At 43.7% G+C, this 14,837-nt stretch overlaps 1 protein-coding gene across 3 annotated transcripts in view; it reads left to right on the forward strand.

Annotated features, from left to right (window-relative positions):
* ARHGEF6 (Rac/Cdc42 guanine nucleotide exchange factor 6) overlaps positions 1-14,837 on the forward strand; it is a 127,132-nt gene that overhangs the window by 38,142 nt on the left and 74,153 nt on the right. For all 3 annotated transcript variants that reach the window (XM_073641265.1, XM_073641266.1, XM_073641267.1), the window contains exons 8-10: positions 1,994-2,089; positions 4,273-4,395; positions 8,356-8,494. In XM_073641265.1, coding sequence (XP_073497366.1) covers positions 1,994-2,089; positions 4,273-4,395; positions 8,356-8,494 — 358 coding nt within the window. The remainder of the gene's footprint in view (positions 1-1,993; positions 2,090-4,272; positions 4,396-8,355; positions 8,495-14,837) is intronic.

Consider the following 14,837-nt stretch of genomic DNA (forward strand, 5'->3'; position numbering starts at 1 on the left):
GAGTTTTTGACGCTAAGTATTTTTGAAAAAATGCAAGAAACCTATTTTGCTTAGTGCGTGCTGAAAATCTGCAACATCAAAAACTCACCAAAAAACTCAGTGGGAACATAGCATAAAGGATATATCCAGGACTTTATGTAAAAACAAAAAATGTGCCTAAGCACTAATAGGCAGGTAATTGCAGCTTACCTGGCTGTTGTGCCCGGTGCCGTTCTTCCCAGGCACAGAGCAGTCACAGACCGCTCCTGCTGGGGATTCAGCTGTTTCTGCTGACGGGGCAGGACTTCCGACGTCATTCTGATTGACAGCCGGCTCCCCCAGTTAGGCAGCGGGGATCCGGTTGTCAATCGGCGACAAAGCGAAGCGGAAAAGAAGCCTCCCCTCTGTAGATATGACGTCAGCAGAGGCTTCTGAATCCCCGGCAGGAGCAGTCTATGACCTCTCTGTGACGGGGAAGAACGGCGCAGTGCACAACAGGCAAGTAAGTTGCAATTACCTGCCTGTTAGTGCTTAGGTACATTTTTTTGTTGTTTTTTTATAAAGTCACGGCTATCCTCTTTTAATATAGAGGATTCTTAATAAGAGGTAAATTGCAAAGTGACTTGATTTTACAAGCACTTTACAATTCTACCCATTTAATAAAATGAAACAACCCTTTTAATATACAACCCCTGGCAAAAATTATGGAATCACCGGGCTCGGAGGATGTTCATTCAGTTGTTTAATGTTGTTGAAAAAAAGCAGATCACAGACATGGCACAAAACTAAAGTCATTTCAAATGGCAACTTTAGGGCTTTAAGAAACACTAAAAGAAATCAAGATAAAAAATGTGGTACTCAGTAAGGGTAATTTTTTTCAGACCAAGCGGAGGGAAAAAATTATGGAATCATGAAAAACAAACACACAAAAGAACACTCCAATACATCACTAGTATTTTGTTGCACCACCTCTGGCTTTAATAACAGCTTGCAGTCTCTGAGGCATGGACTTAATGAGTGACAAACAGTACTCTTCATCAATCTGGCTCCAACTGATTGCTGTTGCCAGATCAGCTTTGCAGGTTGGAGCCTTGTCATGGACCATTTTCTTCAACTTCCACCAAAGATTTTCAATTGGATTGAGATCCGGACTATTTGCAGGCCATGACATTGACCTTATATGTCTTCTTTCAAGGAATGTTTTCACAGTTTTTGCTCTATGGCAGGATGCATTATCATTTTGAAAAATGATATAATCATCCCCAAACATCCTTTCAATTGATGGGATAAGAAAACTGTCCAAAATATCAATGTAAACTTGGGCATTTATTGAAGATGTAATGACAGCCATCTCCCCACTCTGAAAGAGTTCTTCCAAAGCTCATTCATATAGCTCAGTGCTTACTTACTAATGATGTAGCATACATACAATTGCAGTCATCCCAAAAATCAGAAGTAGGCATGCTGTAAAGGGGTTGTATGAAAACTTATTTTCAAAGACCCTGTTAAGGATCATTATGAGTTTGAGGAATGTTCCAGTTCTAGACCTCCAGCCATTATCTGGAACGTCTCCTACTCCGGAGAATTCAGCCCATTGGTTTCTATAAGAACTGTACCCATTTCTCAAGAAGCAGCGTTGCAGGGAAAATGAAGACTTATTGGCAGGTTTTCCACTAGATAATAGATTAACATTTCAACATCTTTGTAAAAAGAAAAGTTGATAATAAAATGAATTTGTATAACAGTGCACATCTGTGCCGTTTCCCTTAGAATCATCTGCAGATGTTAACTGAGAATCAGCCTTTTCCTATCCGTTGACAACTCTCAAGGCCACCATGTACGTTAGACTAATGTCAGATGAACCAAACGATTCATCATATTGGGGAAAGAAGAACTGGTAAATTTCTGTGCAGGATCCTTTTGTTCCCACTTACTCCACACTCTTCATTAAAAAAAATAAATGCAGGCTTTGGGTCATTTTTTTCAATTGTGATCAACATTTTTGTTGTTGCAGGTTAAGTGCCGGGGATGTCACGTCATTGCTAGGAAATTTTGAGGAAATTTGCACATTTCAGCAAATGCTATGCCAGACATTAGAAGAGTGTGCAAAGTAAGAATCTGTGATACAAAGTAACTAATGTAATGATCACTGATGTTTATCCAACAGCAAAAGTCAAACAGTACTCTGAACATTACAGTGTTAAAGGTTTTCACCTATTTAATATAACCAAGAAAATACAGCTGCACTCTGAAATGCTGTAATATGCAAACATTGAATATATGAAATTGGAACTGCATTACTGATGTAGAAAATAGATTTAAAAATGAAAATACGCACAAATTGGCCAATTCATAAGAGACCATTAGCCCCGACAAGACGTACCCATTTGGTGAGATCTTAACCTTCTTCCGGGCTGAAAGCCTACAAATTTAAAGGAAAGTCAGGATCCAGCACTAATTAAAAACAGGCTTAAGTTGATGGAAGTAGCTCAGTCCGAAATGCCTCCTATAAGTCTAAGGCGGTTTTAATTACTGCTGGATCCTACCTGCACCTTAAATTTGTAGGCTTTCAGTCTAGAAGAGACACACAAGCGAAGGGTCCCATCAAAGTGGTACGCCTTGTTGCAGCTGACGGGCTCCTATGAATTGGCCAATTTGTGCGCTAAGTACCTTTATTTTTAAATCTATTTTCTATAACAGTAATGCAGATCCAATTTCCTATATTCAATCTTTGCATTTTATAGCATTTCAGAGTGCTGCTGTATTTTCTTGGTTATATTGTATACTCGTGATGACTTGCACCTGTTAAGACTTTTTTTTTTTTTTTGTTTGGAGCTGCAGGTCAGTTTTTTGATTTTTGGAAAGGTTTTTACCTAAATGTTAGAAATTACCAGAATGTATACATTTTATAGTCTTCTTTGTAAAGTTGTTATTTGCTAGTGATTGGTACAGTCACCACAGTCAGACCACAAGCAATCATACTTTGATGACTTATCCATATAAATCATATGGGTCCTTTAAAAATCTCAATTTTAAGCAAATATTGTACTATAAGAATGTGCACTGTGTATGGGAGACATAGCAGCTAGTCTCCACCTACTACCTCAGAGAGAACTGAAGAACTGAAAATAGCGCCTATAGAGGGGAAAACTGGTAAAAATGCAGGATACAAGTCATACAATGGCCAGAAATCATGTTATTCCTCATGTACATTACACATAATCAGGCTGTTTTTTAAACTGAATTCTAACGACTGTGTGATTTTTGTGGGTAAAACTGCTATTTATTTACAAGACCCTGCAGTAATTAGCAATGAAATAGAAACCCCCAGTAATTTGCAGTAAAACTGCTTTGGCACAGTTTCTCCTATAGCAGGCTGCCAACTGTCCAGAGTTTCTTGGATAGTCTGTAAAAATTGGGCACATTTTTCCCTGTCCATGAAAAAAAATTGACACATCCATGATTTTTCTGCAGTCGGAGGAGCATGTAGAGATGATTATTACTGTAATTATTATTTTACAGTTCATGATCTGCTAATGTGTTCATAAATTCTGGACTGTGGACATAGAACTTAAAATCCTACTAATATATAATTATTTTCCAATGTGTATATAAAAAAAAATATGTTGGCCGCCCGTAATTATTGGATAAGCTGTCCAGAAAAAAATAAAATATGGAGTTGTGAACCCAATCTAAAATTTTTACAAAACAGTTGCTAGATTTTTCCACTAGATGTTGCTGTTACATTTTCAGGTGAAATTTTAGCTAGGAACTACAAACTAAAGAGCGCAGCAGAAGCACAATGCATGCACCAAGATGCATGAAAACATTAAATATATGAAATGTAAGCTCCATTACTGCTATATAGAAAATGCATATGAAATTAAGGTAATTAACTCACAAGTTGACAAATTTGTGTGTGCCCACCAGCCACAACAAGGTGACCTTTCTTTGATGGGCCCCTTACCTTTTCTTGTCAAACATGCCTCTCCCAGGCCAAAAAGCATGCATATCTATCTATCAATCCATCCATCCATGCCTAGAATATTCCTTTATGGTTTCCAAAGATTTTTTATTTTTTTTGAATTTGTTTTTGTATCTCTATGTCCAGTTACTGTAGTGCTCTGAATAGATATCGCTCCATAGGGATGGACTGCTCACTGTACACAGTGTAAAGTTGTGCGATCAATACCTCTTTCTTTGTTACTTCCATTAATGAAATCATTGACGTGTAGGACGTATTCAGAACTTCATCAGCCGAGCTGCTAATATGCATCTTTTTATTTTTTACAGATTGCCAGAAAATCATCAAAAAGTCGGAGGATGCTTTCTAACACTTTTTAATCAGTTTAAGTCTTTATATTTGACGTACTGTGCAAATCATCCGGTAGCTGTAAATGTCCTGACTCAGCACAGGTAAGTCTTTTCCTAGTAATATAATATTTTTAGGAATATTAGATACAACAGATTTATAGAATATATATCAAAATGTCGGTGATAGAAATTAGGAGAGAAATTTCTGACCAATTTCAGACTTTGCTGGTGGCCTAGGCTAATGAAAGGGTTAAAGGGTTGTTCCACTACAATAACATTAATGACCTATCCATGAAATAGTTTATGAATATTAAATCAGTGGGGGTCTTATACCCAGCACCCCACCACTCAGCTTCAGTGCTTGAAGCAGCTGGCTATAAGCATTAACTGTGTAGTGGCCACTGCTGAGTACTGCAGTTCCCGGCAGTAACACTTTAAAGAGGACATGTCACTCAAAAAAAAATTGAGATAAATATGCTATTTTCCTTTTTGTGCTGCATCACTCCATTGCAGAAATAATCACGTGTTTCTTCTGAAGTACACTATGTGAAATCTATACTTTGCAGATCAACTGGGCATTTCTTCAAAGTCTTCCCTGGATGTGTGCGCTTTCACCCCTCCCTCCCAAATGCTGCTAATCACTGGTCAGCAGCATCGGAGATTGATAGACTGCTAGATCAACTGCTAAGCTGTGACCGACAGGAGGGAGAGGTGAAAGCGCATGCCCCTAGAGAAGACTTTGGAGAAATGCTTAGTTGGTCTGCAAAGCAGAGATTTCACTTATTGCGCTCCAGAAGAAACAAATGTTAATATTTTTGCAATGCAGCAACATGGTGCAAAATGCCAAAAAATCAGGGGAGCTTGGGGATTTTTGCAAGGTATTTTAGGCTGTGTGCCCACGTAGCGTTTTTCAAGCGTTTATGCTGCGGAATTTCCGCAACGTAAACGCTTGTGAAACGCTAGGTAATCCGCACCCCATGGTCCCCAAGGGGATTCCGCATGTTCTATGCACATGCTGCGGATTTTTCCGCAGCGTTTATGCTGCGTACAAAAATCCGCAGCATGTCATTTAATTTTGCGGAAGTGCAGCGGAACTCCCGCCATTGACTTGCATTGAGACGCACAGAAACCGCGACTGTACATTTTTACAAGCTGCTTCTATGCGTCTCTATGTGCGGATGGTACCCAGTTCTGGAGGAGAGGAGACTCTCATCCAGACCTGGGTACCATTGTACCTGTAAAAAAAGAATAAAATAACAAATAAAGTTTATACTCACCTGTCCGGCGTCTTCTCTCTGAATGCCGGCATCGCTGAAGGACCTGCGGTGACGTCACAGTCGTGTGACCGCAGGCCCTTCACCGCTCTGTCTTGCGATATGCCGGCAGCCGGGAACCAGACAGGAACGAGCGCTGCAGCCACGCCGGGGCCTCGGGGGTGAGTATAGCTTTACTTGTTTTAATTTTTACGGTTCACACTGTATAAATCCATGCCGTTTGCATGGATTTATACAGTGTGACCTAGTTGTCAAGCACTTTCCAAGTGATGCTATCGCCTGGAAAGTGCTTGTCAATCTGCATGCGGAAACGCATGTGAACCCGCATGTGGATCCGCATGTATTCTGCTGGAAAAACGCATGCACAATCTGCAAGCGTTTTTTTCTGCCAGGGAGATGCAGAAATGCTGCAGAAATTTTCTGCTTCATTTCTGCATCGTGGGCACATAGCCTAACTCAATTTTATTGAGCAAATGATAGGTCCTTGCCTTATTCAGAGAATATAGGACTCAATTCATAATTTGCATTTTATTTAAGCCACTTTTCTCACTTTGTCTTGAGGTATTCGTTAATGTTTTTTAATGGCAAATTTTTCAAAATGGCATACGTGGATAGTGAATTTTGTGCAAAATCAAAAATACTCTTTATTTTGGTACAAAAAAGTTACATATCCTGCTGAAATGTCACAAAATTTGCACCAAAATATCTGGCATACATAAAATCACTTTAGGGTAAGAGAGAGTGGAACTAAAGTACACTTATGCAAAAATTTTGTGACTTTTTAAAAAATTGTAATTGTTGAATTAGCCAAGAACATCTGGAAACCCCAAATCCTGCCCACAAAGATAAAAAAAGAACTAAAAAAAGTGGAATTTAAAAAAGGTGAAAATGAAGAAGTGAATGAAAAATGGGCGAAAGACACCAAAAACTAGAGAAAAAAAAGGCGGCAATGCAATAATGAATCGGGCTAGTACGCTTTTCCTGTTGATGGAAATTCTTACCGCCTCACTAGTGCTCTTTTCTTTTCAGTTCAGACATCATTTTCAAATAATTGTTTCAGCAATTTCCTAATATGTGCAGGAAAGTAGGTCAAACCAGTTACAATTCACCAACCTGCAATAAGAGGTAATGTGTAACCGGTGTCATTAGGAAGGAGGGCTGTCATCACATCCTTCCATATTAGCAGACCCATTATTTTAATCAGCCGGATTAGCTCTTCAATTTAATAGACATGTCATTATCTTCAATTGATGTTAAAAAAATGTGGTATTATCTCCCTGAAAAGTATTCTAATAAAAGCTGCCATTACCACACCGGATGGACTGGGTCAAACCAATACAAAAAAAATCAGACGTAATTGTTAATTCGGAACCCAAATCTATGTAGTTAGGTTTTAGACTCCAAATGTTCCATGCTATTAGCATCATGAAGAAGAGGGGAAAAAATACCCAAATTGCCCAAAAATACCAAATAGACCGTTTGGAGCTGCTGATAGTGTCAGGTTATTACATGTTTTGCATTGTTGAGTCCACAAAAATTGAAAGTTACTAGTTCTTGAAAAGGGTTAATAAATCTGGGACAATACAATTTAAAGCTGAAATGTTCTTGCCCATGGCAGACACACACTCTGACGCTCCATCTTTGACAACTCTGCACATCACTAGTGGGCATTTATGGAGGTTATCTGGATGTAGCCATATTTTTAATTTTATTCCTTATGCATTATTTATTGACCTATTGGGTGTAATTGTGTGGTCTAGGTATTATATGGTGGCACTATGCATTGTTTACCTTTTGGACCTCTGGACAAGCTAGGCTTAATAAGGTTTCTAGCATGGCAGACACGTCTTCAGCAAGCCTGTGTCTGCCATCGGCAACATGGGTGCTGATGGACATCACAAGTGTCAGCCGCCATATTGTAGCCCATTCATATCCTGACCTTGCGCTTAACAGCGGCTTATAGGAAGTTAAACTGATGCAATCAGAGCCAGCTCAGATTGCATCCCTTACTGTCTGATGCCAGCTTTATAACACAGCCAGCTACCTTGCTGTATGGAGTAGGCTCAGCTCCTGATCCTGCTACATACAGTGATAGCCCGTGCGCGGTGACCATCGCTAAGGGGTTAATTATAGCAGCATAAAATTGGATCCCACCTGCTCTGATTTAATTTTGTAAGCTTAGGCCCAGGAGAGAAGTAAGTCTTCGCAGTATAGGATCCCAGCTGTATGAGGTCACCTTACCATGGCAGGTGGGCTCTCTCGAATTGATCAAAATGTGCACTAAAAACCTCTCATTTATTGGTAAAGTAAATAAAGCACTAATGCAATTTAAAACAATCCATATATTGTACAATGTTGCTGCTTTTTTGTGTTCTGTATACTGTAGTGATAATATAATGATGATATTAAGAATATATTGTTTAGTATTGATTAGAGATGAGCATAAATATATGCATTACTCAGGTCCGGCTTCTGGTCCAATGCTCTGTTGCAGCCAGACTTTACTTCTGTGGCCGGCATCCTCATACTAAGCTCCATAACGTCATGCTATCTCGAGACGCGCTCAGCCTGCCGGCCAGTAGAGGTTCCTCCGCAAGGAAAGGACTGGACTAGAGGCCGTTACTGGGTATCATGAATGTTTTTGCTCATTTTTTTTAGTATTAGTATGTTCTAAAACTTAGTAGTGGATAAGTACATGTTCCTACATAGCCTTTAATATCTGTAGGGTGATGTCTCTCCTTGCGCCTTTTGTTGACTGTCGTCTAGTGACTGTATTCTTCTTTGTCAGTGATGAACTGGAGAAGTTTATGGAGGGACAAGGAGCCACTAACCCAGGAATTCTGATGCTGACTACAAGTCTCAGCAAACCTTTCATGAGGCTAGACAAATATGTCACTCTTCTTCAAGAACTGGAAAGGCACATAGAGGTAAATGCTTTGTAAAGTGGTTATTGGTGTCGCAGCATCCGTTGGTATGAACTATGAATAGTGTCATTGTATGGGCTCTGAAACAGAAAAAACTGACGGCACTTCCAATACAAGAAATGGGTGTGAACAGGTGCTTACTAGGAGCCGCTACCTCCATAAAATACTAACAAACAAAGCAGCACACTGTAACACTAAGTATACAAACATGAAATATATGAAATTTGAATAGCATTACCTGGTAGCCACGTTAAGGCTTTTCTCATCATACCAGGAACCTGCCTGTGTGAACTCCTCTCTAAGAGACAAAAGTCTCATTTATTTCTATTTTCTACAGCAGTAATGCTATTCAAATTTCAGATATTTCATGTTCGCATACTTAGCGTTGCAGTGTGCTGCTTTGTTTGTTAGTATTGTATGGGCTCTATCATCCTATTTATGTCTTTACATTATGACCAGGGACTTGCAGATCTATATTTCCTTATGAAACCTCAATGATGGAAAAGGGATAAATTCTCCTTAGATCAATAAAATCAAGGACATAGCCTGAGAAAGGATGGCATATCTTCAAGCCCTTTGGTATTGTAATAGTAATATTCATACTTGGTAGCTTTTCAAAATTTTGCTCCAGGACAAGCATAATTTTTTAAAGCGTAAGCATGCCCCTTCTGTAGGCCATTCCATATTCACACTCTTAAAAAGTTTTTTTTTGTAGACCCTCACCTTGTTACAGGCTTCATTCTCACCCCCTGAATATGCTCCCATGCTCCATGGTCTGATGACCCAGTGTCTTGGCGTCATGTGCAGAAAACATTCAGGCATGGCCAATTTCCTATATGGGATTATCCCACTGAAAATACTTAATAGAGAGTGTCAGAAGAAGTGTATTTCCAATATACATCAATTAAATATAGTGTGTGGCTTTGGAGGTACATTCAATTTTACCTGTTGTAATGCCCAATGTTGGCTGGATTGTTGGGCCGCCTTCAGAAGTGTATGCACATGCTCAGTAGCTTCACTGCTCTGTCCCTCCTCTTTATGCTGCTCAGTGATCTGACCGTGAAGAGGTCGATACTATGTGATTATGGGAGGAGAAATGGAGCATGTGCAGGACCAGTAACAAGGGGGAATGAAATAATTGGATTAGATAAGATTGTAGATGGATGGATGGATAGATTCCAGATAATAGATAAAAATAAATAGACATAAATCTAATTAGATAAATGGTAGATCTGCAGGTCAGAGGAAGAAGACAGGCATTCAGGGGATAGCACAAGCTGACTGTAATGTATTCCTGGGGGAATCTGTTGCTTCCTGGTCACATATTTCATGTTGTTGTCTGCCCTTTAACCAAGAGGAAAGGCCAAAACTGCAGTAAAGTTGAAAAAAATGGGCTAAAAGAGTGAACATCACACTGGAGTGGTATTTTTTTGCAGTGATATGGTTAAAAAATGACAGGTGTTAATACAAAGATTTTTTTTCTTTCAATTTGCGAGACAATCCCCTTAAGACTTTTGTGTTCTTTTGGAGATTAGGCAATTCTTATGGGAGTCTGTGAGGTCTTTCCTTTTTCCAGGAGCCTCCAGTAAATTCTGGAAAAGTTGACAAGTATGGTGACATTATAGAATTAATTAATATACACATTTAGACTGTGTGCCCACGATGCGTTTTTATAAATGTTTCCGCAGCGGCAATTCCGCTGCAGAAACGCTTAAACGCTTAGTAGAAGGCCTGCCATGTCCCCTAATGATAATCCGCATGTGCGGTGCACATGTGACACCCCAGGGGTCTGGTTGCCACAGTGATAGAGATATTACGTCTGAGAGCAGGTGGGAGGTCTCTTGGTCAGGAATCCTATGCATGCCACACCTCCTGCACAGTCCTGGGAGGGGAAGAACTTCCCCTATATAAACCTAGGGCTGAGGCAGGGTTAGTGAGTAGAGAAGAAGTAGAGACAGAGAAAAGAAGCAAATATAGGAACAGAACATCAGGAGCTCTGTGGGAGCAGTGTTACAAGGAGTCAGGGGCTGGCAGCTGCAGAGCTCGCCCTGACTGAGAAGATTTCTTACCGGACCCGGAGTCCGAGGCTGTGGGGACTAACTCCTACCCAGCAGCAGAATCCGTCAGGCAGGGGATTCCAGGTCCTCTGGCCAAGAAACCCGAAGGCACGGTCACACGCATGGGACCAGCACCGCCGTCGTGGAGCGGAAGCTACTAGAAGGCCCCGAGTCACCGGCCATACGGGTGAGCACCACACGGTACACTGAGGGACGTGGGCTACTTATACCTGCCTCTAGCAAGGTAGCCAGAAGAGTACAGTTAGTTTGGGAGGCCTACAACTCCGCCTGGCCAGGGGAGATCCCATCTGCTCAAGGACTGACCAGGCCCCAATCGCTAGCCAGTACTCCGGGAGGGTCTATCTTTGTCACCAGTAAAGACCCTGAACTACACCGTACCGTCTCCGAGTGGTTCCTGCTACCCCCATCATCCACGTCGGCTGCCCTGAGGCCATACCCCTCCCGTTGGGGGTTATACTATCACGCTGCACAATCCTACCACCGGCCTCAGCGGTCTGCCCTGCAGCAGCAGCTCCTTAGCTGTACTCAACGGGTGGCGTAGTCGTCCAACATCTACCGCTGATACATCGCCGCTCAGTTTGACTCCCTGGGCACGGACCGGGTCACCGCCACGAGACTACAACCCTCAACAGATCCGGCTCCGGGTAAGCTCCCGCGTGCGCAACGCAGCGCGACACAGGCCCAGGGGCGCGTCAACTTTTGGCGTAGTCGGCAGGATTTCGTGCCTGCAACCACCGGGTACTGCGTGCCTGAAAAAGACTGTTCAAACTTACCTGTGGTGAAGATTCCCGCCATCCGGCGCCATCTTCCGCTTCCTTCCCGCCATCGGTGGAGTTTTCCCGCCATCCGGCGCCATCTTCGGCCTTCTTAACGCCATACGTGGAGTTTTCCCGCCATTGGACGCCATCTTGAGGGCGCCGCGCGGGAAGAAGAGGGGCGTGGACTCCAAAAGCGCGTGAGAACTGAAGCCCCGCCTCACGTCCGGACGTTGCGTAAGGTCCTGGAAGGAGCCCAGCAGACGCCGACGTCACAGGAGCGCGACGGAAGGTCCTCAACCCTGACGATCCACTGCGGAGCCGCGGCCTACGGAAGAGGATCATCGCAAGGTAGGCCACGGTCCACTAGGGGGGAGAAGGATGCCGGATACGGAGGAGAGCTTCACCGCTTCAACCCCCGCCAGCGCCACCGCTGTTGCTGTCATGCCTTTCACCATGCCCTATATCCCGGGGGCAGCCTGGCTACCCCAGTACTCAGGGGAGTCACATACCCTGCATGACCTTAGAGAAAAGCTGGATAGCCTCTTCCAGGTGTACCCCCTCACAGAGGAGCAAAAAGTGAGCATTCTGGTGGCCCAATTAACCGGGGCAGCCCAAAGGGAGGTAAAGTCCTGGCCACCTGGGAGGAGGACTGTCGCAGAGATACTAACCCAGCTAACCGAGGAGGAGCTGCAGTACTACCAATATGAGGAAAGCCAAGAGGACCCGGACGGGTCTGAGGACTACCCTCAGGAGGGAGCACAAAGAGGACATAGCTACTGAAGGGAAGTAGCGTGAATAAAGAGCTGTAAATAGTTACCCGTAAGGGTACAAGGACTGCTGCTAATTAAAATATGGTCCCCGTTGGGATTAGTGAATTGTTCCCCATGTGCCCCTATCTTAAACCAGGCTGAGGACTGTGAGCAGCCATTCCTTATCCCCACTGGCCGAGGACTGAGAGCGGCCATATCCTGTAAATAATTATGTGTTTCTAGTAATTTATGGGAGTCTTTGGTGGATTTACCGGGAATCCTTTGTACATGGTTGGAGCGTAACCCAGGAATGGACTAAAGACTGTTAAGGACTCGGGGCAGGACAGACCCCTACCTGGTTACGTCTCCCTGTTTTGGTGAAATGGACACCTTGCTTTCTTCAAAGACTGCACCCGGTTACGGACATGCCGTGACCACCTTTATGTGTTTCTTTATTGTATTGTTATTGTTATATCTTGTTATGTTTTTCTAAAATATGTTTAGTCCCGGAGTACTAAATTTCACTAGGGGGGAATGTGACACCCCAGGGGTCTGGTTGCCACAGTGATAGAGATATTACGTCTGAGAGCAGGTGGGAGGTCTCTTGGTCAGGAATCCTATGCATGCCACACCTCCTGCACAGTCCTGGGAGGGGAAGAACTTCCCCTATATAAAACTGGGGCTGAGGCAGGGTTAGTGAGTAGAGAAGAAGTAGAGACAGAGAAAAGAAGCAAATATAGGAACAGAACATCAGGAGCTCTGTGGGAGCAGTGTAACAAGGAGTCAGGGGCTGGCAGCTGCAGAGCTCGCCCTGACTGAGAAGATTTCTTACCGGACTCGGAGTCCGAGGCTGTGGGGACTAACTCCTACCCAGCAGCAGAATCCGTCAGGCAGGGGATTCCAGGTCCTCTGGCCAAGAAACCCGAAGGCACGGTCACACGCATGGGACCAGCACTGCCGTCGTGGAGCGGAAGCTACTAGAAGGCCCCGAGTCATCGGCCATACGGGTGAGCACCACACGGTACACTGAGGGACGTGGGCTACTTATACCCGCCTCTAGCAAGGTAGCCAGAAGAGTACAGTTAGTTTGGGAGGCCTACAACTCCGCCTGGCCAGGGGAGATCCCATCTGCTCAAGGACTGACCAGGCCCCAATCGCTAGCCAGTACTCCGGGAGGGTCTATCTTTGTCACCAGTAAAGACCCTGAACTACACCGTACCGTCTCCGAGTGGTTCCTGCTACCCCCATCATCCACGTCGGCTGCCCTGAGGCCATACCCCTCCCGTTGGGGGTTATACTATCACGCTGCACAATCCTACCACCGGCCTCAGCGGTCTGCCCTGCAGCAGCAGCTCCTTAGCTGTACTCAACGGGTGGCGTAGTCGTCCAACATCTACCGCTGATACATCGCCGCTCAGTTTGACTCCCTGGGCACGGACCGGGTCACCGCCACGAGACTACAACCCTCAACAGATCCGGCTCCGGGTAAGCTCCCGCGTGCGCAACGCAGCGCGACACAGGCCCAGGGGCGCGTCACACATGCTGCGGAAATTTCCGCTGCGGATTATCATTGCGGAAAAAAACGCAGCACTACCAGTTATTTTGCGGAAGCGCTGTGTTTTCGCCGCCATTGACTTGCATTGGAACGCATGGAATCCGCATCACTGCATCTGTACATGCGGAATCCAAACGTTTCAATGTGCGGATGGTACCCGGGCCTGGAGAGAGACTCTCCTCCGGACCTGGGTACCATAGAACCTGTAAAAAAAAAAAAGAATAAAATAAAAAATAAATATAATACTTACCTTCTGATGGCCCGCGGTGCGCTTGTCTTCATTTGCCAGCAGATCGCGGTGGACTGAAGGACCTGCGCTGACGTCATTTAGTCATGTGACGGCAGGTCCTTCAGTGTAGTGTACTGCGAGCTGCCGGCAAGCCGAGACGCATCGAATCAAGACTCCGGGGGCCATCAGAAGGTAAGTATAGATTTATTTTTTACCATTCTTTTGGTCACAGTATATAAATCCATGACGTTTGCATGGATTTATATATAGTGTGACCAAGTTGTCAAGCACTTTCCAAGTGATGCTAAAATCGCTTGGAAAGTGCTTGTCAACCCGCATGCGGAAATGCATGTGAAGAACGCTTCACTTCCGCTTGTCCTTGTCAGGAAAAGCGCATGTACAATCCGCATGTACAATCCGCATGCGTTTTTTCTGCCAGGGAGATGCAGAAACGCTCAGGAAAAAATGCGGAGAATTTCTGCATTGTGGGCAAATAGCCATATAGTCCTGCTGTAATATTACAATTGAGTATTCATCCACTAACATGCTCCTTGTATTCACTTTTATATGTTCCAACATACTTTTGTTTATAATATACATATATAGTATAGAATGTATAACAGAACGAAAACAGAAAATAGACTGTCCATATATATCAGGGGCTCCTCAGTTTAGAGGTCAGTCCTTCCTTCACAGCCTTTGTCAGAGACTGGGCCACATAAACAAAGTCTTTCACCTCCCACACACAGACCATTATGGAGCAGTTCAGCTGCCCTTTTACACCAGCTGCAACTCCTGGATTGGAGAATGGAAACGACCAGTCCCATCCAGCTCTTCCACTCGTTCCTAAAACCTGAACCCAATATCCAGGCGCATTAAAAAAACCCTCAGCACTATCAGTCCTAGAGCCTGCTGTCTGGGTTTGATATCATCGAGGATAGACACCTCGGTGACACATACACTCCATCCAGGGGTGG

This window comes from Phyllobates terribilis, unplaced genomic scaffold (assembly GCF_046119375.1).
Source record: "Phyllobates terribilis strain yellow unplaced genomic scaffold, ASM4611937v1 Scaffold_7__3_contigs__length_470593459, whole genome shotgun sequence".
NCBI lineage: Eukaryota > Metazoa > Chordata > Amphibia > Anura > Dendrobatidae > Phyllobates > Phyllobates terribilis.